Source organism: Vitis riparia, chromosome 14 (assembly GCF_004353265.1).
Source record: "Vitis riparia cultivar Riparia Gloire de Montpellier isolate 1030 chromosome 14, EGFV_Vit.rip_1.0, whole genome shotgun sequence".
Classification (NCBI taxonomy): Eukaryota; Viridiplantae; Streptophyta; class Magnoliopsida; order Vitales; family Vitaceae; genus Vitis; species Vitis riparia.
In genome coordinates, this window is record NC_048444.1 from 4,965,888 (window position 1) to 4,993,841 (window position 27,954).

Consider the following 27,954-nt stretch of genomic DNA (forward strand, 5'->3'; position numbering starts at 1 on the left):
AAAAAAAATTAAGCCCAAAAAATAGAAAAATTAAAAAAAAATTGTGTTTTCAAAATTTTCTCAAAAAGAAATGAACACAATTTTCTAAAGAATTGAGAACAAAAAAAACAAATAAAATCACATAAATAATTTTGTGGAACCAAAGTATAAAAGGAATTTAATATTATAAATCAAATATTAACATACATATATTGAAATCAAATATTATTTTAGAAATAATGTATACATATTTTTTATTAACATACATATATTGAAATCAAATATTATTTTAGAAATAATGTATACATATTTTTTGTTGGAGATAATTATAAGTGGATATTTTTTTATATTAGAGGCTAATTTAGAGAAGTTGATTAATTATAAACATGTTACCATTTAAAAATTAAAAAATAATAATAATAATTAACAATTGTAACATAATAATAGCACCTATAAAGTAAAATTAATAATACTATCATTATCATAACATATACCATGTACCATATACCATATTTATCATTATGATAACAAATACCATAGTTATCATTATAATAACATAAACCACATTGGTATGACATGTATATTCTATGAAATTTTAAGACTTAGATGATGTTTATTTTTTTTACTTAATTCTAAATAAAACTTTAATGTTTAATAGTGTTAAGTATTAAACTATTTATGTTTATAATATTTTATTTTTATTAAACATTAAAAGGTAAAGAAAAATCAACATTTTACTTATTCTATTTAGAAAAAATCAAATATTTTGACTTTCTCTATTCAACAAAAAGTTTATAATAAGTTATGAAAAAGTAAAAAACACAAACAATCAAAAATTTAAAAGCAAATTACTTTCAATAAAAAGCTAAAAAAGCAAACCCTCTTAATCATACAAAAGTAAAGGGAAAAAAAGGATCCAAATGTATTAAAGAAAATGGGATTATATTAGTTGCAAAGGATGGCCCAAAAAAATTTAAGCTATCAACAATTTCATTGCCAAATGGAAGATTCCTATAAATTCACTCTGAAAGCACAACTGTTATAGCTCAAAGGAAATCAATTCTGATGGAGAGGCTAGAGACTTTTTTTAACTTGGTATTGTTGAAAAACAAAATACTAAAATCACTAAATAATTTCTCATAAACCATAACCCATTCACTGCAACATTACCTACGGACTGATAGTATATGATCACGTTCTACTCCGGAGCTATGGGGCAAAAGTTCCCCACTTCATAACACATTGTCATCCACCATTGATGAGATTTTCAAGGTAATTCTTCCAAATAGAGCACCGCCATATAAGTTTAGCCCAAACAGATATAACAAGACAGATGCAAGTTCAAAGAGTGAGCAAGACCATTATCCGCCTTTTCCAAAAACCAGAACCTCGCAGTTAAAATCCAAATGAATTGAAATAACCAAAATTCTACAAATAAACCATCAAAACTCTCATATTCTAAGTAAACAGCAATACAGGGCACTGCCTCCTAGGTCATCCTCTGGGCGGCTTCCTTGGCAACAAGCCTCTCTTTAGCCTTAGTTTTAGCCTGAGACTTGGAACCCATGATCCCACCACCCCACTTCTTCCTATTTTCATCGTACTTATCATTGAAGTTTGCCTGAAACAACAAAAAGAAACATGTCAAATGATATAAGACCTCCAACTAGGCCCCATAGACTACAACATCTAGAAGAGATATTTAATTCTATGCTACCTTGATAGCCTCCAAGATTTTGCTGAACTCCAATTTATCTTCGTTCTTGACTGTGGTCAAGCACAAAACAGAGGCAGTTTTCTTGTGAACAATCTGTCATAAAGATAATATAAATTAGCAATGGAACCAAAGCTCTGCTTTTGAATAGGGATTCAAGGAAATACAAATATAGGGCGCAATTACCGATCCCAAGCGAGATTTTCCCTTGACAATGCAGTATGGGATTTCCATCTTCCTGCATAATGCAGGAAGCCAAACAACCAACTCTATAGGGTCCACATCATGCGCAATAACTACTAATTGTGCTTTGTTCTGCTCAACAAGGAAAATACACTCAAATAGCTGTCATTTCAAATAGAAGCATCCTATGAAAGAGATAGCGATAAAAGGATCTCTTTGAATGACAAAGGTAAACCAAAACCTGCTCAATAAGGTAGGTCACATGATTGAGACCATATTTCACAACAATAGGCTTCTTGGTCTCAGCGGTTTTCCCTTCAGCCTCAGCCTGAGCCCTTTTCAAGAGACGCTCCTTCTTTGCTGCTTTGTCTTCGGGCCTGTACTTAAGAAGCATCTTGAACAGGCTTGTTGCTGCAGAGGAGTTCAGACAAAGTCAGTTGTGAATGTATCTTATGTCTAAAACCCATAATTTTAGAAGGCATAAGGCGCACCTAAGGTGCAAAAGTCTTGTATGGCTTAGGTGCAAGGCACAATACAAGGCGTGTTCCTGAGCGAAGTGAAATGCTACTTATGATACATGTCACTTTTGGACAATATGACCTAAAATCCAATCCAATTAACAAAAAATCTAAGATTTAAAAGAAACATACAAAAACATTATGAAATATATATAATAAAATTTCAATTATATAAATTGGATTGGTCATGGAGAGTCCTAAGGGTTTGGCCATGGAAGGTTCTTCAATTATCGAAAAACAAAAACATAATGAAATCATGTAAATTTCAAGAATAAAAATGTTTTTAAAAGGAAAAGTAAAGTGGATTAGGCATGCCCCTCCAACAAGGTGCACGCCTTTGTAAGCAAGGTGCTATAATTAGGGAATGGTTGTGCCTTGAGCCTAGGCACACTTTAACGCGCCTTTTACAACTATGCTAAAACTGAGGACCATTCAAAAATATTGTTTATCAATTTAAGGTGGAAAAAATGCCAAAGAGGGAAAACAAGAATTCCGTAAAAAAGAAACATAAGCATCAAGAGTTTTTCTCAACAAATGCAAGCAGGGACCCATAAGAATAACTATACCAAGACCCCACACAACCACAGATCTGAGATAGGTTAAGGGGAATTCAGGTTAGTCAAAGTTTAAGTAGAAGAGGAACTAGGTCTCACAGGCTTGGCCTGAGATATTGAGGTAACTACCAAGCTAGGCTCAGGCCTTGGCTGGTCTTCAGGCCTACAAATGCACTCTTAATTTTGATGCTTTTGGTCCTTCTATTTATTATATCATTATACGTACATTATTTGTTAACGATAACGACACCAACTTGGACTTAACCATAACAAACTTGAGGGCTTTTCACCATAGTTAATTCCTACCAGAAGATATTGCATAAATGTATAATGCCTTGGGGGGAAACCTTAACCCAGATCATTTCTGATATGTTATTGAAAGTTTAGTTCTAATGGGCAGATTACTAGTATCCTTATTTTTTTATTTGTGGGCAGATTACTAGTATCCTTGAATTCAAGAACATTGCTTACATAAAGAAGGGACTGTAAGAGGATGTTTGGTAAATCAACTTAATGACTTAAAAGTGATTTAATGACTTAATTTATATTAATCTCAATTTTTATTTTTATTTTTTTGTAAACATAATTTGAAATTTAAGTAAGAATAAATTAATTATTTTGACTAAATACTTAAATTCATTTTTAACTTTAAGTTATAATATTAAGTTATTGTAACAAACATACTTAATCTATTTAATAACTTAAATAATGTTATTAAGTCATTTTAACTTATTAAGCTGATTTACCAAACACCCTCTAAGTCTTCTAAATGTAAGGATTGCATAATTGAATCATGCAAACATGTGAACCACAATGCACTAGTTGTTGAAGCTGCACCTCAAATTACGGCCAAACAAGGGCTATTCATCACATCCAAAAGATCAAACTAGTTTGTTCAAAACAACAATTCAATCAACATGGGCTTCAACTAAAAAGCTATTCTCAACTCAAATAGAAGCTCTAACAACTAAAATCTTACCAAGATTCTTGTCAAGGGTCTTGGTAAATTGGTTCAGAGCTGGGGGAACCTTCAACCGCTGCTTGAGGATTCGTCTCTTCCTCTGAATCTGAACATGCTTCGGAAATTTCACAAACCGGCTAAGATCCCTCTTTGGAGGCAATGCCCCTCCTATTCCAAACTGCTTTGGACGTTTCTCGAACAAGGGATTCACTACCTTCTCCTAAAAACAAATATGATTTGCATTAAAAATAAATAAGTAAATTATAATAAAAAAATGGCAATGAAAATCACAAGGGAGAAAAAAAAAACGAAATACCTGTTTCTTCTTGGCTAATGCTGCTGGTGCTTTTACCCCTTTCTTTGGAGCCTTCAAATTAAAAATTCAAAAAAAAAATCCGCATTAAAGCAAACATAAATTTCCCAAATCATATAGCAAAACTGGCGAAAAAAATTAGGATTTCGCAACATTTACAAGAAGAAATACTTAGATAAACATCTTGATCCACCAAAACACCACAATAAGTTAGGAAATGAATATTAACAAATAGGACAAGCTTATATCTAGAAATCGGTAAAAGAGAGGGCTGTTCTGTTCTGGCTGATATGTTCCTAAGTCATTTGAATTGAAAAGAAAGAGAAGTCCACAAATCAATGAACAATGAGATAGATAGCGAGCGGACTAACATACCATCTGTGATAAGGTTAGCGAACGGCGAAGGAGAAACCCTAAAACCTAAACCAGCCGTCCCCCACACGATATAGCGAGTTGGGGACTATATAGTGGATGTTGTAAACAGTGGAACGACGTCGTTCTAGTCCTCCTGCGCTGTTTTATGAATCCCAAAACGCACCATTTTGGCTTGTAGAATATTCCTCATCTCAATATGATTATAATTAACGCCAAGAATGAAGTAAGATATTTTATTTACTCAATATGTAATTATATGTAACAAATTTGAAAGGTTAAGTGATATATTAAGATTGCGTTTGGTAGTGATTTTAGAAAATATTTTTAACCATTCTAATACTTAAAATATAAAAATTTTCAAATGCTATAAATGTTAGAAGTGCTGCTTAAAATCATTACTAAACAGATTCTAAATATCTTTTAAATGTCTGAGAGATACTTCTTCTTTGTTATATTTATTTTGTGAAAAAAGCTAAAATAAGTTAAAAGTTTTGTATGTATGAAGTCTAGGTATATTTATATGTGGTGTGGACTCTATTACTCTTACATATTTTCCTTATTATTTGATTAAACGAGTTCTTTGGATAATCTTATAATCCTAATAGAGATTTACCACCTAAATTCCCTTAAAGAATGTTGATGGTAGGTCTTAGTACCATATGAGATAAGCTATGGGGAAAGTGAGATGTCAATTGCTTAGTAGAAAAAATTAAGAGGAGGGATGGGAGGAGTGAATGACAATGGCCCTTAATTAGGATGAAACACCACAGAGCACTTTAAGAGGGCCTTTGGAAAGGTCTCCTAAGGATCTTATGTCAAGAGCAGTCTTAGGTGGTGTTTGTTTTTTTAACTTTTTACTAAAAGCAATTTAGTTTTAGAATTTAGGTTATTTGTTTTTCTACTTTTTCATGACTTATTATAAACTTTTTACTAAATAGAAAAAGTCAAAATATGTAGATTTTTCTAAATAGAAAAAATAACATATTGGTTTTTTTTTATTTTTTAATACTTAATAGAAATCAAATACTACAAAAACAAACAACTTAATATTTAACACTATTAAACATTAAGATTCTATTTAGAATTAAGTAAAAAAAACAAACACTACCTTAGTCTTTCTCTTTTTTCTGAATAAATGAACCTATGAATCAGTTATATAGACGCTCAAATTTAAACCTTATTAGTTGTTAAGCCTAACCAATAAGAGACCTTCATAAATTTGTATTAATCAACTCTTGTATTAAATTTATATACTTATAATAATAGATTAATTTCATTCACATCTCTTAAAGTTTTGGTTGAATACGCCTAATACCTCATTGATTTGAAATTTCATCAAATATTTTCTTTATCCTTTTCATTTATTACTTTCACTCATTTATCATTTCACTTAAAATAAGAGAGGTATTTGATGAAATTTTGAGGATCAAATGTAATTAGTTAAAACCTCTAGGGAGATGAATGAAATTAATCCTTATAATACCATGCGACATTAGATGGCAATGGGTTCCTTAATAGCGACATGTCTTCCTCATCTCAATTGAGTCAAAAAGGGTTTAATGCATATGCAATTTATCCCATCTCGACAAAGCCTCCAACTCTATTTATTAAATGAGACTTGGTTTATCTTATGAACTTAATGGTGAGAGGGCTAAACCCACCTATGAGGTGCACCAAGTCCATGTAGAACCTTTTAAACCCTTCTTCTAACTCGAATGGTGTAATAGCATTAGGGTACCATGCCTTAAGTGGGATGTCTTTGAGAAAACATGGAGACTAAGTGGAGGGGCCACAGGGTGATGTAGACTTAAACAATGTTCCCCCTACCTTTCATGAAGTAAAAGAGGTGTGTATTGACACCACCCATACAAAGGATTAAGTCAACACTACCTTCTAGGGAGCAATCTTACGTCAATCTTACATGTTGAAATCATCTTATGGGATCTAGATAAACCAACCTCGTGGGATCATCTTTATGAGCTTAAAACGGCCACCCCTCCCTTTCTCATGTAGGCAAAAGAATGATGTCTTACTTAATTAGTATCTTCTAATTAGAATGTGATGATACACTCCTTTAGAAATCGCTACAAATGGACATCCATTAAGGTGGAGGTAAACACTCATGTCAAGTTTACTTTATAGTTTAACATGTGGCGCATCAGTGTACATACATAGCATCACAAGACATGTGTAATCATGTGAGTGGAGAATCATTTGCTACATATGGTGGTGTATTAGTGGTACTCTACCATGCCAAATTTGAATGTGGCAGAGACATACAGGTCTACATAAATTAGGCAAAACTGTGTATCAACTTCCAACTCCTTGCACGAGCATTGTCTGTGTAGTCAAAGTAAGCATGTGCACTTACATGAGTAAGCCCTTATTCATGCAAGTTGACGTTATCAAAATAATCTAACTTGATTTATTATTATTATTATTATTTTCAAAATCTCAAAACAGTAGATTGAGAGATACAAAAGAATAGGTTATTTATTTATTTTTTAAATTACATTGACTAAAAGATATTGAAACTACATAGATTATTTGCATTGTGCCTACTACCATCAACCAAGGAGAAAATATAAAATGAACATGTGGTAATAATGGATATTGATTTGAATCAAACCATACACTCCTATTTTTAATAAGATTTCAGCTAGAAGCATACAAGAACCTTTTGCATTAATTGACGTTTACCGAAACTAAGACTTGAAGAAGCAAAATCTTGGGGGAAATCTAAATGTAAAGAGTTCGGTTCACAAGAGGCCAACAAATCAAGCTTCTATAAGGAGTTTGAATTAAAAAAAAAAAAAAATCTTTTTTGTTTGAAACCATGCCTTAGAATATGAATTTTTTTTTTCTACATGAGCTTCTTTAGGGGAAGAGACATGAGTACACCATGCTTATGAAAACCTTTTTAAAGAGTGAAGAGTTATGCCTACCAAAGTGAAGGTCTCAAGTATCCTTGGCTTCAATCGTATTCTATGAATTATATTAAAAAGAAATATAGGTAAATTGTATTTCGTATAGGATTAAGACACAAAAGAACTCTAACTATATTTCAACTCATGATCAATCTATAGGCACTGATAGAAAATAATTAGTTTATGATAAAATCTTTTTTAAGTCAATTGTTGTGTTTTGAAACGAGGGGAATTTAAAAAAAAAAATGTAATACAATCATGAGTTATACACTACCTTTAGGCAACACTCTCAATAAATAAGAGATTCATATGAGGAACATGAGGACTAGTTTAGATAATGAATATTAAGTTACAGTTGGGCCATAATGGAATTTCAGTCAAACTCTTAATAATATTATTACTATACTTATCAAAGATTAGATTCATTATGTAAGACATGACAATGGAAAGAGGAAAAAATCCAGAGTTCCTTAGGGGTCCTTCTTAATCAATAACAATTGCAATAATGTCATTATATCACATTATCATATTGTTGTCATGTTTTTGCCTCTCATTTTAGGCATCACCAATCATTTTTTAATAAACTACTAGAAATCTGATTCATGTAGCTTGGCAAGAAAATTTTGAATTATGGATATAAGATCTTTTACATGTAAAATGTATTGCTCGTGCAATTTGGGATCCTCATTTTGGTCAACTGGTTTATACCAAAATTTAACAAGAATTTACTATGATTTTGAACTTGTTCTTCATATGACTCCTCTAAATCGAAACAAGATTTGAAAAATGAATCTATTTTATTCCACCATATATATCTTAGATGTATTGGTAATAATCATGAATAATCATCGACCCCAAAAGTATAGAAAAATAGGACCTTATTATGGGATATACATGCATTACAAACCTATGATCATTAACCTTCAATCAAGTTATTCTATTCCACCTCTTAGAACTCTTTAGTTTTAGCTCATTAGATTCAATAGTGGGGTTCAAGAGTGATCGCAAATCCCCCTAATATTATTTGAAAATATAAATTTTCATTGTGTAAAAAAAAGGATTTTTATTAGAATACAACAAAATTCAAATGATTTTGAACCAATCTATAAAAACAAAACGGTTATTTTTTAGCGAATCATTCATAAAATTAAATAAATCGTTTTTGTTAAGATCAACCCAACTTGAATGGGAAGAAAAGGATCAATCTAACTGTGACATACTTTGCGATCACTTTATAGTTTTCATCGTAAACCTAATTAGTTACTCCCGATTATATAAATAAATAAATTATTGATTGCATTCAAAAGTAGAGGATCCCATTTATTTATTTATTTATTTTAAAGTATTCCCTTACGTGGCTTTTTTTTTAAAAAATAAAATAAAATAAAATTCGGAAAACTGAATCTAAAAATCAAGGGATAAGGAATCAAGCATAAGCGTAGGGCTTTAAATACTATAAGAGCTTTACAAAACATATGCTGATTTGACTCCTTGGATCTTGGTAGTTAGGCGTGGGCTGGAGGGGGCGAAGAACCTAAGCCCAATAGCATCGCCATCAGCAGAGTTGCCTTGGAATCGCTTGCTTTATTTGCAAGCGTCTCCTGGTTCAAGTCTTCGACGAAGGTGGTAGGGGAAACAACTCTCTGCTCCGCAACCTTCGGAGTAAATGGACAACCGAAACGTCGTCGTCTGCGACAATGGCACCGGAGTAGCTCCTCTCTCACCATTTTTTCTTTTTAATTTTATTTTCTGCTACAATTTTCTCTTTTGTGCTTCGTTCAAATTTTGAAGGCCGTTTTTATTTTACATTTCTCCGGTCGATCCGCTAATTATTCGAATCCAATGACTTTGCCAAGTAAATCTTTGCCAAATTTGGCGTTTAATCGAGTAATTGGTGATTTTGAGTTCAGAAAACACTTGAGGTCTTTAATCTTTTGATTTTGTTTCGTTTGAATAGCCTCTGTTTGGGAATCGGATTTAACCGTTTGACCATAAGATCTGCTGATTGCGATCAATAATCTGATGTGGTTGAATTCCAGAAACTCTTGAGTTTTGGGTTATGTTTCCGTTGAGTTGCACACATACAATGTTGTTGGCTCAATTGTGTTCTATGTAAGATTTGAATGTAAAATTCTAATTCTATCGTCTATTTCATAAAATTCCTTTTTTTTTTGTGCTTCGTCTTGTGAGGAGGGTTCTCATTTTCAATCATGGATTCATACATAAATAAACGACAATTGAGCCATTCAACTTAGGTGCATGTCTTGAAAATATCTATATTTATTTATTTATTTATTGGTATCTGAAACTGGATTTATTGCATGCAGTACGTCAAATGTGGTTTTGCTGGCGAGAACTTCCCTACCTCTGTGTTCCCTTGTGTGGTAGGCAGGCCCCTGCTAAGATATGAAGAATCACTCATGGAACAGCAGCTCAAGGTGAACATTTTCATCTACCAAGAAATTTTGCATTTTGTCTCCTAGTTAACGAGCCTCTCTGTTCATTTGCATATCCCCATCGGCATTGCAAAAGTTTTATATGAGCTCTTACCCAGGGGACAATTAAATTTATCAGCAACCGTGATTATTTGCAGTCTCATCTGAACAACTTCAGTTATGTACATATAGTCAACATTTACTAATATCATAGCATGGAGTAATAAGAGAAGTTAGTACATCTCTGAAAGCTTAGCATTTATTTTACCTGACATAGATGTTATGTCAAGTTTCTTTATGGGCATTATATTGGGGGCTCAGGCATCCTGATCTTGAGCTACATAGCTTAACATTCCATCTTTATAACTTGGTTCTTGAATTTGAGGTGCTGTTCTTTATTTCTCATTCGTATAGGATATTATCGTAGGAGAAGGTTGTGCAGAGTTGCGGCATCAACTGGATATATCTTATCCTGTTAACAATGGTATTGTGCAAAACTGGGATGATATGGGTCACATCTGGGACCATGCATTTTTCAAAGAATTGAAGGTACTTTTCAAGGGCTGCTGATTTCTATGCCAACTGATAATTAAGTGTTCATTCCTTTTCTGTAGGATGTGTATGGTTGCATTGATTGTACTTGGAATTCCAATTCTATGGAATTTGAAAAATTCACTTTCCTTATGAATTAGTTTTTGTGGATTTATGGACCATTGAATTTAAATTTTATGTCAAATTATTGGAATGTAGAGCACCAGAAGTTGATTTAGATAGTGGGCCTCCACTTCAATTCTATGCAACCACATACACATTTCATCTGAACATAACTGACTTTATTTCACATTTTCTTTCAACAGATAGATCCAACAGAATGCAAGATTTTACTCACAGACCCGCCCCTTAACCCCTCAAAAAACCGTGAAAGAATGGTTTGTGATCCACTTCAAAAATAATTTTGTTATAATGTGTCCCAAATTATGACTGCTATTTTCAATTACTATATATTTTGTCCCTTTAAGTTTGAGTTTGACTTGACATTACAGGTTGAGACCATGTTTGAGAAATACAACTTTGCTGGTGTGTTCATTCAAATCCAAGCTGTTTTAACATTGTATGCTCAAGGTGCTTATAAAGAAGATTCAAGGTCAAAAGTTCAAAATTTCATTTCTCACAAATATCACATGGATCTTTTACTAAGGCACTTTAAAAGTTCTATTTGAAACTATAGCCATGAACAGTGAAATCACCTGTAATAGCTTTTTTGAATCCTATTTTGAAAATAATCATCATCTTCATTATGATGACTATTGCTATTGCTATTGTTGTTATTAAATTTAAATGCGCAAGTATCTTGATCCAATATAAGATTGATTTTTCTTCAACATTACCTTGACTTTACTCAGGTTTGCTGACTGGACTAGTTATCGACTCTGGTGATGGTGTCACTCATGTGGTAAATTATGCAAGAACCATTTCTAAATGAGACGTACCATAATAATTTTTAGTTGTTTTTCTTTGGGATCCAAATTTATTTGCTTGGGTTGATATGTCCCACAAGAATGAAAGTGTTTTATTGCGTTCTTTTAGCATTTGGAATAAGTTCAATTGTTTTCTGTAGCATTTGAATCAAAATTTCGTTTTCAGTCCTTTATGAAAGGACATGGTTTAAAACTTCTACTATACTTGTTTATGGCTCCATTTCAGAAGGTGGGATTTTTCTTTCAAATTCTTTTAGGATCAAAATGGAATAATTCTACTTAATGTGCCAACCAAATTTGGTTGTAGTGTTTTCTAAATTGGATTCTTCTCTGCATGGCAACCTTGAGGTTGAATCATCTTTACAAAATAAAGGAAAACTTGTATTTGTGAAACCTCAGTGTTGATAGGTAGTCATTTTTAGTTGAGACCTCAAATATAGTCATCTGATGAAGTTGTTATATCTTTTATATTATGTTGTGGAGACAATTCAACCTGTCTTTGGGTGGCTGGATATGGATTGCGATGTGAACATGTTGCATCATTTCAACTCTCTCTCTCTCTCTCTCTCTCTGTTTTTTCATTTTTTACTTTTTTTTGTCTCCTTTGACTCATAGAAAAAACATATACTTGTTTGGTGGCTGGGTATGGATTAGGGTGAAAAGATGTTGCATCATTTCATACATTAGAACTGGTAGTTCTACAGTTGATTAATCCAGGACAGATGAACATTAAAAATCATGAAAGATCTTTTAGCACCACAAAACTTTTTAGTGTTGCACTGTATCACTTGTAGGTTAACCCTTAAGTATAATTACTTTTGAAAATACCCTCCAGGTTCCAGTTGTCGATGGATACTCATTCCCTCATCTTACCAAGCGAATGAATGTCGCTGGCAGGCACATAACATCTTATCTTGTTGATTTGCTCTCACGGAGAGGGTAAGTGACAATGTTTTTGCTAAAATATGTTACTAGTTTCAATATGACTTTCACTATTCATGTTCTTCAAATGATATTTCTTTTCTGATTGTAACACTGAACTTTCTATTCTAAAGGTATGCCATGAATCGTACTGCTGATTTTGAGACAGTCAGAGAAATCAAAGAGAAGCTCTGCTATATAAGGTGAACAAAGAACTTGACATCTTAGTCTGCTATCGTGGAAGTTATTGTATTACTGTGTGATATATCTTGTTTCTTGCAGTTATGATTACAAAAGGGAATACCAATTGGGACTTGAGACCACCATCCTTGTTAAAAATTATACTGTAAGTTAATTCTTTAGTGTCTTATATATCTTCATAGGGTCTTTTTCAGAGGAAAGTTTGGTTTGTCATTCTTTTAGGCATAGCATAAGTGAAGAAACTTTGATCCTAAACTTCCTAGGATTATTTATGTTTTTATCTGCTTATTTATGGTAGTGATACATATAGCTGTATATGCTTGCCATGCTGAATATTATACCAGCAATATCATAATTGTAGTCTTCTACTGGTGATTGTGGATTTAAAACATTTTAGCTTCAATAAATAATTATTCATTTAATTTCTTATAGTCATTGGTTATTTAATCAGCTGCCAGATGGAAGGGTCATTAAAGTTGGCACTGAACGGTTTCAAGCCCCTGAAGCACTTTTTACTCCAGTAAGCTTGAATTTCCCTTGGTTTTCTGTGTTCTATATATTCTTCTATGTTCTATATATTCAATCTATCTTCAAGTGCTCCAATTCTATACAATTTCTGGGTCTATCTTAGTATTAGCAGTTTATCACATAAATGCTAAACTGCCCATGTCATGGCACATCCTATCGAGGGTTATCATGGAAATAGTTTTTCTGTCGTTTGCAATCAAAAAGTAAAAAAGAAAATAGTTTCTGTTATACTCCTTTGTCTTTATATGCTACATCTTTTTATGTTATTGTAATGCTTTTCTATAGTTCAGTTGTTATTTGTTTAAGAGATAATCATTTATGTTACTTTGTTGGGCATTCAATACAGTGCAAACTGACCGCATGAGTATCTTACAGGATGACAATTATTGCAATTACTGTTAGTCTGACAATTTATTAGAGCTTATGTTAGCAGTAATATGGACCATATGCATCAAATTAGGTTTATCCTGTTAAACTGCAATGACTTAGCAACCAAATAAATATATCAAATGCCTGATGAATAGGAAACCAAGCTTGCCTTTCTAACTGCAAATCATTTAATGTTTTTGTATTTGTCTTGAATGTATGCAAAATTTTCATGTTTACAATACATTAAATGCAGGCAGTAATTGTTTACATTAAATGCAGTTGATACACATTTTTCAGGATATATGGCCCTAGATAGTGCTCAATAGTGAAAAACTGCTTCTGACCAACCCTTCATTGTTGTGATGAGGCTAGGTTTAGTCCAGTGCTTATACCACTGGTAATTTTTTTTTTTTTTTTGATGAGTTATACCATAGATAAAACCTAGAGGTGACCTTAACAAGAAGCAGAGTGACATTGTCTATACACTTTCAATAACATGAAATTAATATGCTAAAGTTGATGAGTATCATCACTAGTTACACTTTTATTTCTGCTCCTGAAAAGGGGAAAAAAGCTTACACTTTTGTTGCTATTTTTTCTAATTATCCTATTTTAAATTGTTGAGGCAGAGAAACTCTGAGATCAAATTAGTAGATCAAAGGGTCTCTACAAACACATGCTTACCAAGCTGATTACTATAGTAACTCCTGATAGTTTTTACTAAGGAAAATTCTTTTGTTTGATATGTTATTCCTCAGGTTTTTTTTTTTTTTAATATTATGGAACAACCTATCGAAAAGGAAAGTTCTTCCATCATAAAAGGCTTTGACTTGTAACTTATGATAGTTATGTATTCTTTTTGAAGTTGGCAACCCTGGTGCATGTTAATATTATTGTTATTACAGTCTGTGATAAAAGCATTCATAATCTCATTGGAGCCATCTCACCCTTAAATTCTGGTTACTGGAGCTCTTTAACAGATTTTTATCCTGTAAGGCTGTAACCATGAAGGCATGCAGTCATAGTAATAGTTTTGAATAGGTAGAAAATTGTGGGTGTTTAGATGTTCTTTTTTCTTGCAGGAACTCATAGATGTTGAAGGTGATGGAATGGCAGACATGGTATTTCGCTGTATCCAAGAAATGGATATTGACAATCGTATGATGGTACTGAGATCATTTCTAAAAAAATAATATTTCCTGTGTGTCTTTCTGTGATTGAGCATTAAATTTTTAAATATTGTGGAATGAATGGCTCTTGGTTTCAACTGAAGTTTAATGTGATAAAAGTTAGAAAAAGGAACTATGCTTTAGATAATCTATTATTTCATTCCAACAAAACTTATACAAGGACTGACCTTGGTATTTTCTTTAAATTTCCATCAGTTTCTTTGGTAGATTTCTTTCTTTCTTTCTTTCATTTTTTTTCATCCCGATCTTCCTCTAAGTAGTATAGGCTTCAGATCTTGGATACTGCCATCACAAATTGGTTTATTTTCTTATCTGCTGTGGTTTCTTTAGTGGATCTATGTGCTTTACCCTGCATGTAGAATGGATCTGACAGTCTTATTTTTAGATGTTGCATGCCTGCATATATCCTGCATATATTGAAGTTGATTGACCAAAGGTTAGGATTGTTTGCCTGTGCACTTTCTAAGTTGACCATCGTAAAGATGTCCCATCAATTGAAGATCTGATGATTACATCCCCTGCATCAGTTGAGGCAGGCTATTTAACCATGTGGCTGTGTGCATGCTTTATTCTCTCGCTATATTTTTGTCAATGTGGATTTGTTGGTATCTCTTTGTTTACTCTATTCTATTTTGTCTTTTGCAGCTTTACCAGCACATAGTTTTAAGTGGGGGAAGTACTATGTATCCTGGATTACCTAGCCGGTAGTGTATTAACATCCTCTTTGCATCAAATATTTTATTGCTCTGTTCTGGTTTCATACACTACACAAGCATATGTGAGGCAACTTATTACATATACATGGATAATGAATATTTGACCAACTTATTCATGGATAATGAATATTTGACCAAGCTAAACACATCATTTCTTGTGGGTGTATTACTGCATTTACAATAATGGCTATGCTTTTCATGATTTATGGATTGGATGTTAGTAAAGTTGTATTCGTTTTTCTACAGTCTGGAGAAAGAAATTCTAGATCGTTATCTTGAAGTAGTTTTGAAGGGGAACAAAGATGGGTTGAAGGTAAATTCCAAATACTTTGTGCTATGCTTTGGGAAGATAAATAAGTAAATAGGCATCAGATTCTTGATTTTCGTTGTCTTCATATGGTTTAATAATGAACTTTTTATATTCTACTGTTGACCTTTCTTTGTATCTAACCTAACATGGCCTGATATGTAAGTTACTTAGCGAAATAGAAAAAACATCCATGGAATTCTAAGCATGAATGGAGTTTCATGCTGTCAATGCATCAGAAATTAAATGGTATTTCCCTTCTTCGTCTTGGATATTCTGACATTCAGCGCAACAGGGCTTCTTTGCCTAGAATTTTACTTTTATTTTTTTACCTTTTTCTATAGGTACTTTTGTTTTTCCTCTTAACATAAATAAGATGAAGATTGAAAAACATTTATGCATCTTAGCACCTTCACTGCAAATCCTGCTTAACTCATGATTCAAGTTGAGTATCCAACTACTATCTTGGTTTTGTCCATAATTAAGTGGATGCCTAGATTCATGCCTTAACCATTCAGATAAACTTTTGAGAGGTCAAGACATGCAGCAGATTCCTAAGCCTCCAAATTCTGGACTTCTTTTTCTCATGGACTTGCCTGCAGCACATGATCCTATGGCTTATGATAACACATAGCTGCAGCTTATTATGGTTGGCTAGCATACTTAATGACAGTTCATCTCTACATTCTGTAGCAGTAAACTTTTTCATAAATTATTGATGATTTTACTTTGGTTTGAAGTATTGATTCTGGCTGCTTCACTTGTACAATTTGGGATTATATATTGATTCTCGCTGTTTCACTTGTATAATTTTCTGTCTGAATTTTTTTTCTGAATGTTTTGCTTTGGTGAGGAACAGAAACTGCGATTGCGGATAGAGGATCCACCACGAAGAAAGCATATGGTGTACCTTGGAGGTGCAGTCCTTGCAGGAATTATGAAGGTGCCTTTTGCTCAAACCTGTACTGCTTGTATTTCTGCTCCATAATTTAACTGAATGGGTTTATGCTGTACTAAATCTTGTCTTCCCTGCTTTCAAGTCTGGCCAGCAGAAAACCGACCTTTTGATGTTTTAATTGCTTGATCATTTATTTGATTTTTCTGGTGAACCAATGTAGGACGCACCAGAGTTTTGGATTAGCAGACAAGACTATTTGGAAGAGGGCACTGCCTGTCTTAGCAAGTGTGGCGCTGCATGACTTTTCTTTGCAGTATGCCATCTCTTTGTTTTGAGTTATTGTAATAGGTACAAGCTGAAGCAAGGTAAGCCTGATATCTGTGTCTTAAGGGTGCTGCCCCTATCTGTAAGGAGTACATTCATTTACAACAATCACATCCCTGTGGAGCTGGTCCATACACATACTGGGAAGTTTTCAGTGGTCCATGCTGTGTTCCAGATTGCCAACGCCATTATGTTGTACCCATGTTGGTTGTGTGCCCTTCAATTTGTTTGGATTTTCAGCCTTCTTATCTTTTGCATCGAGGATGACTTAATTTTTCTCTCTTTCTCTCTTCTTCACTCATCTTATTAACTGAATGGAGCATTATTATTCATTTTCCATATTGTTTCACCCCCCCCGTTTAAACTTAGAATCTAGATATCTCCTTTGTAACAGCATAATAGAATTCATAGTGATGAAGATTTGGGCTATCGCAAATTTTTATTTTTTGCAATACTGGTGATATTAAGTAATTAGGAGAATATTATAAATTCACTTTCTACGTAAATATGTCAGTAGAAATCTGAAAATAATTGGAATAAAGATTGGATTTGTGCGTGGAAAGGGCATTTAAGGAGTTAAAATGGAGAAACATCATGAAAAATTTGTTCTTATGGTGGACTCTTTTTAATCGGGTAAATGCGTCATGAAATTGTGAGGATTAATTTGACACAAGACAAACAACATTTATATAGGATGAAACAAGTAGATGGTTTGGTATTAGAGTTGATACTTGACCTTGATACGAGAGTCTGAGTGTTCTAAGTGGTATCAAAATTTTGTGGGATGCAAGGATGTATTTGTACGAGAGCGATTGTGAAATGAGAGAATGTTGTGTTTATACTCTGAAATCCCATTATAAAGACATGAGGCTCCTATATGTTTGTTGTCTTCATGATGGGCACCATGTTTAAGGCTTTTATTGGGGAGTCCCAAGCCTCATAAGCTGTACGAAGGCAAGCAAGTAACTCATGATTGTCAAGAGTTGAGGCCCTTAAAATGGCCCAATAAGCTTGGTGCATCATCCATTTTGAGAGGTGATTATTGGTTGAATGGGGTCTTTATTTATATGATTGTATCCAACTTCGACTATTTTGTTTTTAACCCAATGATAGTCATGGAGGAAAAAGCAATGGGGCCTCTGTTTTCTTGTTGATCCAATATTATAATGGTGAAGAAAGAAAGAAAGACAGAAATGGCCTGATTTTCCTGTTGATCGAAGAACAATAATGAGGGAGACAAAGACGCACTGGTCTGATTCATTATTGGTCTAATAATGGTTTAATTTGATATGAAAAACTCGAGTAAGGAAAGTTGGGATGCCAGTCCACCGGCTATCACTCCCCCACTTGCCTCAGGCTCCTTGTGGACTTGGGACCATGTTTCAATTTTGGATTTTGTTTCCGTGCAAGGCACGTGTTCCCGATTGCTTAGATTTCCGTTACCGTCCTTGTTTCCACTATTTTCAGAATTCTGTTTCCCTTCACTTTCTTTGTGTACTCTCTCGGTCCCGTCTCATAGGGCCTGTTTTCTCAGAATCAAGAAACATTCCATTTCAAAGGGCTATTTAAAAATATAATCATATTCTGCTGCATTTTGCATCTTCACTCCACCATGTATATATCTTCTTTCTTTGACTTGTTATTCAGGTTGTGGAGTTTGGAGAACAAATTTGTTTTTGGACTCTGCATGAACCATTGTATGTTTGATGAGGTTGGGGATATGGAATTTGTGAGTAACTGTCATTCTTGTTTTAGCACTGAAAAGCTTGAAGAACTCAAGATGAAAGCCATGGAAGATGGGTGTCTTACCTAGTGTACTATTTTTGAAGCCCTCTGAGAGCTTGAAGTGAAGCTTTAAAGTTGCAGGCTGATCAACAGACCAAACATACCCACCACTATGAAGGCTGCTCTTGCAACGGAATTGTGTTAACAAATTCTCTATGCCAGGCAGGTGAAGTACTGGAAAACCCGCTATTTTTTGAACTAGTAATAGCTAGGCGTTCATTGCATCCACTTCTGATCACTACTTGGTCTAGGCTGTCTTTCCATGCCAGAGACTGTGGATGGGGAGAACCAATCCTATAGGGGCCACTGACTTTGCTTGAGAAGGAAGTGCTCTTGTTCTTATCTCATGGGAGGGAGAGGAAAAGCATTAATGTGCTTCTGGGTTTGCTAACTTCTGCCGTTAGGGAGATTATGGAGGTGGGAGGCATCAGCAGGGCTCATGTACTACAGCTGGGCCCATAAGTGGCATTGACAACTGGTGTCCATAATAATTGAAGAGAGCAAGTCTAGAGTAATTACCTAGACTTGGATAAGAGTAAATCTACACCATTCCAACCACCATCCTACCTAATTCACCATATTCCTTTCATTTCAAGACAAAATAGTCATCATGACACCACTCTGATGGGGGTACCTACAGCAATTTTGTAAAGCTTTGTGAATCTGGTGTGGGTGAAATGGTAAAGAGTAAAACATTCTTCTTCTTGGGAGTTTGGGCATCCTTTTGTAAGTTCCCTTCTTCCGTTGTCTCTACATTCCTTGTATAAATCTCATGAATTGTCCCAACAATCTAGACTCATTAAAAAAAGAAGTAAATATCAAGTTTGCTTGAACATACAAACCTTACATATTCTCCACAGAGACAAACTTACAAATTCTTCACTCCACACTATGCAGGCTTAACATTTTCTGACAGCATAAGTAGTATAGCTCATGTAATTATACAAGCACTGCAGTAAAGAAACTGAACTGATCTCACTAATCCCACTTTTGTAGTTGAAGTGGAAGGAAGGGATGGGGTTAGGTGAACGGTGCTTGCTTAATGCTGTAAATGAAATTGAAAAGAAATATCACTAATCCCCAGCTTTTATGGTACATAAATGGAGTGGATGAAGGGATATATATATATATGTAAAGGATATCCAAGGCTCTGGATTTCTAGGACCATGACGAGGCTATATATAGTAAGAGGCATAATGATGATCACAAGCATGATGGTTTGGAGTTGAGATTGAGGGGAATATGGAAAAGAAGGGAAGGGTAATGTAATAAGAGGTGGTCTGGTGGAAAGCGTTTTGAAGGAAATGAATTTAAGCAAGCATGGTGGGAAAAGTCTGTAACTAGGGAAGGGAGGCAGAGGAGGGTTTGAGCTTGAGAAAGTCCTCTCTCTAATTTCCACATAAGGCCGTATCTCTTTCTGATGGCCTGTAATTCAATGCATTGAGGCTGTAAATACAGACGTTGGCTTGTTTTGATTTAATTGCAATTTCATCAGTTGTGGTTTTGTGACCAGGAACATTGCATGAAGAAGATGAACTCCACATCAAGCTTGCTTGGCAGGAAGACTCTATTGCTGAATCGCTTGCACATTCAATTCCTTCAACTGATGGTATTTCCAACTTGTAAACACCAAACTTGTCTGTGGTTCTTGTGACTGAGAATGATATCTGTTCTGTGGTTCTTGGTGAAATTGCTTGGAATTTGCACTCTATATTAACTTCTACACCTGCTTAGACAGTTGAGAACAAAAATGTAAAATCATAACCTATATTTCTCTATAGATGAAGCCAAAATTTGAAACTAGTTCATGGGTATTTGAGATTTATCACCTGGTAAGAAGTAGCTGTTTCTGGAGAATGTGTTGTTGGAGCAGATATCACAGTAAACAATCCCCATTACAGTGATGTGGGAGTTGTGCGGTTTTTCTGGTTCAACTTTCAAAAATAGTGACTGAGCAAACAAAGAGGAAAGAAGAAACAGAATCACTGGAGCCATGGTAAAGAACCGTGAGAGAGTAGCAAGACCCTTCCACATATGATTCTGTATGAATAACTAGTACCCTTTCTAGTAGCTAGCTTCCACTGGGTCATTATATAGTTGGAGATGATGTGTTGGTGTGGATAATGAGAAGCAGCAGTTGGTGGAGAACCAACTGTAATTAAAGACTTGAGGGACTTCATCATTTAACTTTTCAGAACAAACAAAGACATGTGAATGTCCTTTGGCAGGTTGTGGAGTTAAGACAGAGAAGGAATGAGGGAAGGAAAGAGAGTTATGTGAGTGTAGCTTCTTTCCAAGATTCATGTTGATAGCTTAGCAAATAGAAGTTCTAACTATTTAAAGACTTACCACATAATGGGGTGTTTGCATTAACATAACATAAATTATTTTCACTCTCCCCTCCCCTACCCACCTTTTTTTCCTTCTCCTCTCTGGTTGAATGAAAATATTGCTGAAAAGCTATAAGCAAGCAATAAAATAACAAATCAAATCTTGGAATCTTACAAGTCAGTTTGAGCCAAAACAGTCTCCATGTTTTGGATCTTTTCCTAATGTCTTCTTTGGCAATCAAATTGGACCACAAGGATAAAGTATATGGTGTGTCAGGATTTTTGGTTTCCATGTTTCTCAAACATTTATAGCGTCTTCCAGTAGTTTCCGCATCCCATTTTATACACATCTCAGAGTGCCTCAAGCTTTGATTTCTAAGGTCTTCCCATATTTGGTTATTAGGAATCGGTTTTCAGGTTGCTACATATGCTTTTATCCTGTTCCAAATTGTGCAAGCCCTGCTAATCAACTAAGAAAAGCAAAGCTCTATGCCTATTTCTGTTCAAGTTGCTGGGCTTTTATATGAAGAAACATCAGTTTGTTTTGGGTTAGGAGGCAGAGTTGGATTTGTTTATTGTTTTGGGGTTGGGTAAAATCAGTCATACTACCAAAATTCCAGTTCAGAGATATTGCTCAAAAGCAGCTGCATTCCAAAGTGAGTCATAAAAAGCTGGTCTTGCTCAGTTTAGCCTTGGGCGGACTCCTTCCAACGCTGGTCAATGGTACACGAAAAATTTGTACCATGGCCAGTGGGCAAGTGGGCTGGTGACCGGCCTTGTTCTGAAGGGTTTCCTTCACATTTATATTGAGGCCTCAATCTCAATTTCCCACAATCTAATGTCAACATCGCATTAACGAATCCATGTGACTCCTGGACCTCTGAAATGTGCAACTGAAACCCATTAGTAATGTCAACTCTCCAAGCCCACCCATCACCATAGACCCTTATCAGTTATCACTATAACTAATGCTCATCTGCTGACTACTGACTACTGACTGCAGCCACCAATCTATTGATTCAAGGTATGACTAAAGTAGAAGCCTCCCTCTGGGCCTTGGAGTCATTTACTCCAAAACTCAAAACAATTCCCAAAGAGCATTAAGTTTGGAGTGAGATTGCAATTGGCTTTAGAACAAAGTACAAGTAACAAAAAAATAGTGTTCAAAGCAGTGTTGTAGCAGGCAACATTTATAAGAAGTCACAACATTCCGGGCTGAGCATGTACCCATCAAGGACGTATACCAAGACTGTGTACATGTTTTCTCTTCTTGCTAACGACGTTGCAGACCCGCTGTTAGCCACTGCTACTGGACAGGACCCCATCATTTGACACAACATATAAATAAGTACTTCTCCCTCCCTCTAATCACAGTTGCTTCTGCCATGTCACAAGTGAGTTGACATTGAATTGCTGTGGAAGAAGATGAAGTTGCAGTAGCAATAATGGTGCAAAAAAAGAATCAAGGATAATACTAAACTAACAATCATAAAACTCTATACTGGATGTGATGGGTTCGCAATTATGCCACCAATTATTCACACTTAGTGGCATGATAGACGGTGATTGGGAAATGGAATCCGACTAATCTTTTTGAGGGTGAGTGGTGATATTTTTTCGTGGCAAGAAACTTTCTGATTTGGGGTTTCTTTGAAAGGACACAAATGATTATTATATTTGATTATTAAAGAATTACAAATCATATCATGTATCTGCAGACTGTTCTAAAAACAAAATTTGATTAGCAATTATTTAAAATACTTGTTTAAATTTTACTGGTTACAACTTGTGTGAAGCCATAAGGATATCATGTCTTATCATGTGACCTATATATATGATGTTAGACAATGATTAAATGAATGAATTTTTTAATTAACTAATGTTTGAAACTTGAATGAAACGTGTAATACCGGATACCATATCGGATGAGAAAAAGAAGTTATTGACATTATATTAATATTTTAAAATCATGAAAACTTATCAGAGATTTAATGTACATCATAGGAAAGAGAATGAATCGTGAAAAATATTATTAAGCTCGATCCTTGATTTGGGTTAAAACTATTTGTCCGATCTCGTAACAGATATTCATTTGAGGATGTTGTGTCTATAGAAAGAAATAATTGTGATGCCTTGCATCAGTTTTAAGTGCACTCTTCTTAATCATGTAGATGGTTTTTAAAATCATAATAGTTGATTGCACCAAAGCATGGGATGAACTTGATTGAATAACCGAGGAAAAAAGTTCATGATATTGTCGAGTTTTCAAAATGAAACTAGATTAACAAACCATTAAACATGTTTAAAACTAGTGAAGAAAATAAACGAGCATTAATAACACACGTTTTCATGGATTGAGGGAGGAAACTATGCATGGATCCATGGCTACATGTGTTATTGACACAAATATGAAAAGACCAAGGAAGACCAAATCATTGTGATTGGGCACACCTACATTTGGAAGGAGCCACATCGTGACATTGGCTCCCGCAAATAGCAAAGAGACATGGGACTGAAATCAACGGTAGAGTGGATATGGTTTTCCCTGACTGAGAAAGAGAGAGACAGAGAGATGCCGCCTTGGAAGGGAAAGGGGTGGAGACAAGCGCTTCATTCCTTCGGCAAATCCAAAGGAGTAGGCGGCGCCACCGACGCCATATCCGACGATCTCCTCTATGTCTTCTTCTTTGTCTCGTTTCTTCCTCCTACTTTCCTGCATCTCATCCTCATCTCCTTCCTTTTCACTTATTGCCCATTATTTTCCCTTAAATTCCATGCAGAATCTCTTGCAAAGTGGGACTTTACTCATTGATATTATCATATTTGGCCTTTGATTCACATTTTTGTGGCCCCTAAGACCCTAGGACCTTGGTGTGATATTTCATTTCTCCTGTACCCAACTATATGTCTAGGTGGTCATGCAGCTAGCATATTCCAAAAATGTTGGGAAGAGGTGTGTTCATATTGAATAGCAATAATTTTCTCAGCATAAAAGGGCTAATGTGCCCTTTTGTAATTATGCTTAGTTGGAGTGGTTTTACCATTTTGGCACCACATCTCCCAAGTCCAATTAGGTCTTTTTTTTTTTTCTAACTTCAATTTTCTTCTGGTTTTCTCCACTCAATGGATTCTCTTTGAACCAAACACCAATCACCAATACCAAATTCACAACTCATACTATTATACATACAAGAAAATGTCCATTTATTCCATCTGCCTTGTTCCAAGCTGGCCGGCCCAATGAAAGTGGGTCCCCAACCAACAAAATTGTCTTCTTCTACTCCAAATCTGAGGCATTCTCAGAAACAGTTAAAGCAGGTACCAATACGACAAACTACACCTATAGAAAACAGCTAAACTTAGTAGAGGTGGAACAATGCAGGTGGTTCAAATCAAATACCTCCAAACATATAAAATTGAAATGCTATTTGTCTGTAAATCTCTTTCCTTTTCTCGGGCAATGTGGACAAGGAGGCTAAAAGGCCAAATAAGAAGAGAGATCCACAGGTTTCGCTTTTCCTCTATAGCATGAGGCCTATGGTTTTATGCTATAAGAAGATATTAATGTGAGAGCATTTGAAGTTTTCATTTCTTCCGGTTTGAGATAGCTGAACAGTATTGTGAGAATTCTCATTTCTGGCCGGTGGGTGCTGGGAACAATCGCTTTTTCTGATTGGGAAAAGCATGATCAATTCTCTCTGTGGAAGCATGGGGTCTCTGAACAGCGAGAGCTCATGCACCAAACTGCAGCAGCCAACTTCCCCGAATAAGTCGATTTTGGAGTCAAGAAAGGCTCCTCTCTCGTCTGATTTGGAATCAAACAGCTTGGCCCCGTCCAGCCTCAACTTGCATGGACTCAAGTTTGATGTGGATGGAGATGCTGAAGTCCAGTCACCTGACAGTTCAATGTGGGAGGCCTTTTTCACTGATCACTTCGACTCTGATTTCATGATCTCGTCCCCGGTCAGGAGTTCACCAATGAATTACAATTACAACCATGTTCAATCAATGCAAGGGCAGAGCCTTCTGGGGTGCTCTCCTCCTCGCAATTCATCTCAGCTAGGATCTTTCAGCAGCACCCACAAAGGGAAAGGACAGAGTCCACTCCATAAGGTTTTCAACTCTCCCACATATCAGTATATTCAGCCTGATACCCTTTCACTGCCACCTCTCGATAGTCTTTTAGATGATTACCAGAGAGATGGAGTTGGAGCATCTTCATACCCCATGATGAAGATACCGGCTGTGGGAATTTCCGGTGCTTCAAGTTTGGCACAGTACCTGGATATGCCAATAACAATTCATCCGGCAGCGTTGGATTTGCCACTTCAGAATACTTCGAGGTTTTCTGGATCAGTGAGTGAATCCTCGGCCACTGGAGGTTCTCAACTAACCCAGGAGAAAGATATGTATCAGATGGGCTCTATGTCAAGCACTGCATCATTGTCACAGCAACTGCAAGAAGAACACCGGCAAGAGCAGCAACTTCAGCAGAAGCAGCAGCAATTGCAGGAGATCCAGAACCCTAACCATGGCTTGATGGTGCCTCATCCTCTTGGGTCTGAGCAGGTATCTCTCTCTCTGAAAACTTAATAAGTCAGCAGATAATCCTCTGTTCTCTTTTGTTTTGCTGACTTGTTGAAGTGGTTTGTACAGGAACATGATAGTGGCCTCCAACTGGTGCACTTTCTTCTTGCTTGCGCAGAAGCAGTCGCCAAAGAGGACTACATGTTGGCAAGGAGGTACCTGCACCACCTCAATCGGGTGGTTACTCCCCTTGGAGACTCCATGCAAAGAGTAGCCTCGTGCTTCACCGAAGCCTTGAGCGCAAGGCTTGCAGCAACTCTAACCCCGAAACCCAGTACCTCCACCGCAAAGCCCTTCAATCCCTTCCCACCAAACTCTTTAGAAATCCTCAAGATTTACCAGATTCTCTACCAAGCCTGCCCCTACATCAAGTTCGCCCACTTCACTGCTAACCAAGCCATTTTTGAAGCCTTTGAAGCTGAAGAACGTGTTCATGTCATCGACCTCGATATCCTCCAAGGATACCAGTGGCCAGCCTTCATACAGGCCCTAGCCGCCCGACCCGGTGGCGCTCCATTTCTCCGTATAACAGGCGTCGGATGCTCACCAGAAAGCGTGAGGGAGACGGGTCGTTGTTTAACTGAATTAGCCCATTCTCTCCATGTCCCATTTGAGTTCCACCCGGTTGGAGAGGAACTCGAGGACCTTAAGCCCCACATGTTCAACCGGCGGGTCGGCGAGGCTCTTGCTGTGAACTCCGTTAACCGCCTCCACCGCGTCCCAACAAATTTCCTGGGGAACCTGCTGGCTATGATCCGAGACCAAGCGCCCAATATCGTAACCATAGTGGAACAAGAAGCAAGCCATAACGGGCCCTACTTCCTGGGCAGATTCCTGGAAGCATTACACTATTACTCTGCAATTTTCGACTCCTTGGATGCAACATTCCCACCAGACTCCGCACAGAGGGCGAAGCTGGAGCAGTACATATTTGCACCAGAGATAAGGAACATAGTGGCGTGTGAGGGGGCAGAGAGGGTGATGAGGCACGAGAGGTTGGAGAAGTGGAGGAAACTAATGGAAGGGAAGGGTTTTCAGGGGGTACCACTGAGTGCAAATGCGGTGACACAATCCAAAATACTGTTGGGACTTTACTCATGCGATGGATACAGGTTGACGGAGGACAAGGGCTGCTTGCTGTTGGGGTGGCAAGATAGAGCCATTCTTGCTGCTTCGGCTTGGCGATGCTGATCCTTTGTTGTTTTTCCTTTTACGTGTATGTGTCTTTGGTTTTTGTTTCCCTAGCTAATAGTCTATATTGTCTGCCTGTAAACCCATGCAAAATCCCATTAAAAGAATGCCAACAGAGAAGACAGACAGGAGAGCAAGGTATGTGGGGAAGAAAGAGAATTAATTTATTTCTTTTGTTTTTTAAAATGTAAGAAAATGACCTTAGGATTAGGTCAAATGTTAATTAATTTATTTAAATAGCCTTTGGATTCTATTATTCTGAATTTTTGACCAAGTCTGCAGAAAGGGGTTGAAAGTTGAAACCCTAGGCCATATCCAATGTGTTGATATGGGAATCTGGTCAACTGAGGATGGATTCCTCCCTTAGACGAGGTAAAGAAAGCTTCCGCTCCAGTACTGGAATCTGGGCTTTATACTTCCCTACACAAAGATGTCTGGATGGGTTGTCTGGACATACCCTCCGAAGCTCAAGTTAAATTTTGGAGTGAATAGAGACCCCTGGGGGGAGAGAGAGAGAGAGAAAACAATCATAAAACTCACAGTGTCATCCTCTCCGTTCTCTTTCAGTAGGGTTTTTATAATGTTCAAATATGGAGCCAGACTCTATAGTGTTGAGTTGACCCTTGTAATGATAATTGTGCAGTAGTGACAAGGCAATCATCACATTTGCAGGTGGCTGGGGGTTGTGTCAGACGGCATGTCATGACACAACTTGTCGTCCCTTCAACCTTGTTGATGACCTGAGATTGAGTATGCCTATCTACTGAAGCAGACGTGAGGATGGGAAGAGTCTCATCAATCAATTTGGTGTCAACTAACCATGATCTCATATATTAGAGAAGATTTGAGGCTATCAAGGAGATGTGGGCCGCTTCAGTAGCGCAAATAGTCTAAACATGATGTCTCTGGATGCCTTGGAGGTTCTTCAGGTAGTGATGAAGAACTGACACGTGGCCTAGTTGGGGTGATGTCACGTGGACAGACGCGTAGAAGTACTTGTGAGTGGACACGTGGGATAAGGCCCCTACAATGCCCCTTTCAGCACTTACGCTTGTGTCCGAGCAAGGGTAGACGAGCTGAAATTGTCTCTTGGAGTCCGCTAGTGTGGGTAAGACACGTGTCAGATGTTTACACGAAGGCTACTTCCACCAAGGTGTTTTGTCAGGCAGC

General features: G+C 36.2%; 4 protein-coding genes across 4 annotated transcripts; 2 read left to right on the forward strand and 2 right to left on the reverse strand.

The window, feature by feature from the left end:
• Positions 1-1,093: 1,093 nt before the first annotated feature.
• On the reverse strand, positions 1,094-4,695 carry LOC117931305 (60S ribosomal protein L7a-2-like). The gene is made up of 7 exons (XM_034852250.1): positions 4,598-4,695; positions 4,226-4,276; positions 3,928-4,129; positions 2,118-2,287; positions 1,880-2,008; positions 1,697-1,789; positions 1,094-1,600 (listed from the first exon to the last, which is right to left on the reverse strand). Exons 1-7 carry the CDS (start codon positions 4,598-4,600, stop codon positions 1,469-1,471), a joined length of 780 nt encoding a protein of 259 aa, XP_034708141.1. The 5' UTR covers positions 4,601-4,695; the 3' UTR covers positions 1,094-1,468.
• A 4,325-nt stretch (positions 4,696-9,020) lies between these two features.
• On the forward strand, positions 9,021-17,343 carry LOC117930792 (actin-related protein 2). Its single transcript, XM_034851526.1, has 15 exons — positions 9,021-9,232; positions 9,852-9,962; positions 10,374-10,508; positions 10,817-10,888; positions 11,003-11,081; positions 11,363-11,412; positions 12,273-12,376; positions 12,493-12,561; positions 12,641-12,704; positions 13,011-13,079; positions 14,539-14,622; positions 15,292-15,350; positions 15,609-15,675; positions 16,529-16,612; positions 16,788-17,343. Exons 1-15 carry the CDS (start codon positions 9,191-9,193, stop codon positions 16,866-16,868), a joined length of 1,170 nt encoding a protein of 389 aa, XP_034707417.1. The 5' UTR covers positions 9,021-9,190; the 3' UTR covers positions 16,869-17,343.
• Positions 17,344-19,472: 2,129 nt separating this feature from the next.
• On the reverse strand, positions 19,473-20,781 carry LOC117930793 (pollen-specific protein-like At4g18596). Its single transcript, XM_034851527.1, has 2 exons — positions 20,506-20,781; positions 19,473-20,402 (listed from the first exon to the last, which is right to left on the reverse strand). Exons 1-2 carry the CDS (start codon positions 20,708-20,710, stop codon positions 20,065-20,067), a joined length of 543 nt encoding a protein of 180 aa, XP_034707418.1. The 5' UTR covers positions 20,711-20,781; the 3' UTR covers positions 19,473-20,064.
• Positions 20,782-24,690: 3,909 nt separating this feature from the next.
• LOC117929918 (GRAS family protein RAM1-like) lies at positions 24,691-26,784 on the forward strand. The gene is made up of 2 exons (XM_034850362.1): positions 24,691-25,575; positions 25,663-26,784. The coding sequence occupies exons 1-2, from the start codon at positions 24,691-24,693 to the stop codon at positions 26,782-26,784; spliced, it is 2,007 nt and encodes a 668-aa protein (XP_034706253.1).
• Positions 26,785-27,954: the final 1,170 nt, after the last annotated feature.

Coding starts and splice junctions, on each gene's coding strand:
- LOC117930793 (XM_034851527.1), bottom strand. CDS start 20,710: ATGTGGAAGGGTCTTGCTACTCTCTCACGGTTCTTTACCATGGCTCCA. Junction 20,403..20,505: donor AAACAGCTACTTCTTACCAG/GTGATAAATCTC, acceptor CTGTCTAAGCAG/GTGTAGAAGTTAATATAGAG.
- LOC117930792 (XM_034851526.1), top strand. CDS start 9,191: ATGGACAACCGAAACGTCGTCGTCTGCGACAATGGCACCGGA. Junction 11,082..11,362: donor TTTAACATTGTATGCTCAAG/GTGCTTATAAAG, acceptor GACTTTACTCAG/GTTTGCTGACTGGACTAGTT. Junction 12,705..13,010: donor TCCTTGTTAAAAATTATACT/GTAAGTTAATTC, acceptor TTATTTAATCAG/CTGCCAGATGGAAGGGTCAT.
- LOC117929918 (XM_034850362.1), top strand. CDS start 24,691: ATGATCAATTCTCTCTGTGGAAGCATGGGGTCTCTGAACAGCGAGAGC. Junction 25,576..25,662: donor ATCCTCTTGGGTCTGAGCAG/GTATCTCTCTCT, acceptor TGGTTTGTACAG/GAACATGATAGTGGCCTCCA.
- LOC117931305 (XM_034852250.1), bottom strand. Junction 4,130..4,225: donor CATTAGCCAAGAAGAAACAG/GTATTTCGTTTT, acceptor ATTTGTTTTTAG/GAGAAGGTAGTGAATCCCTT. Junction 1,601..1,696: donor AAATCTTGGAGGCTATCAAG/GTAGCATAGAAT, acceptor TTGTTGTTTCAG/GCAAACTTCAATGATAAGTA.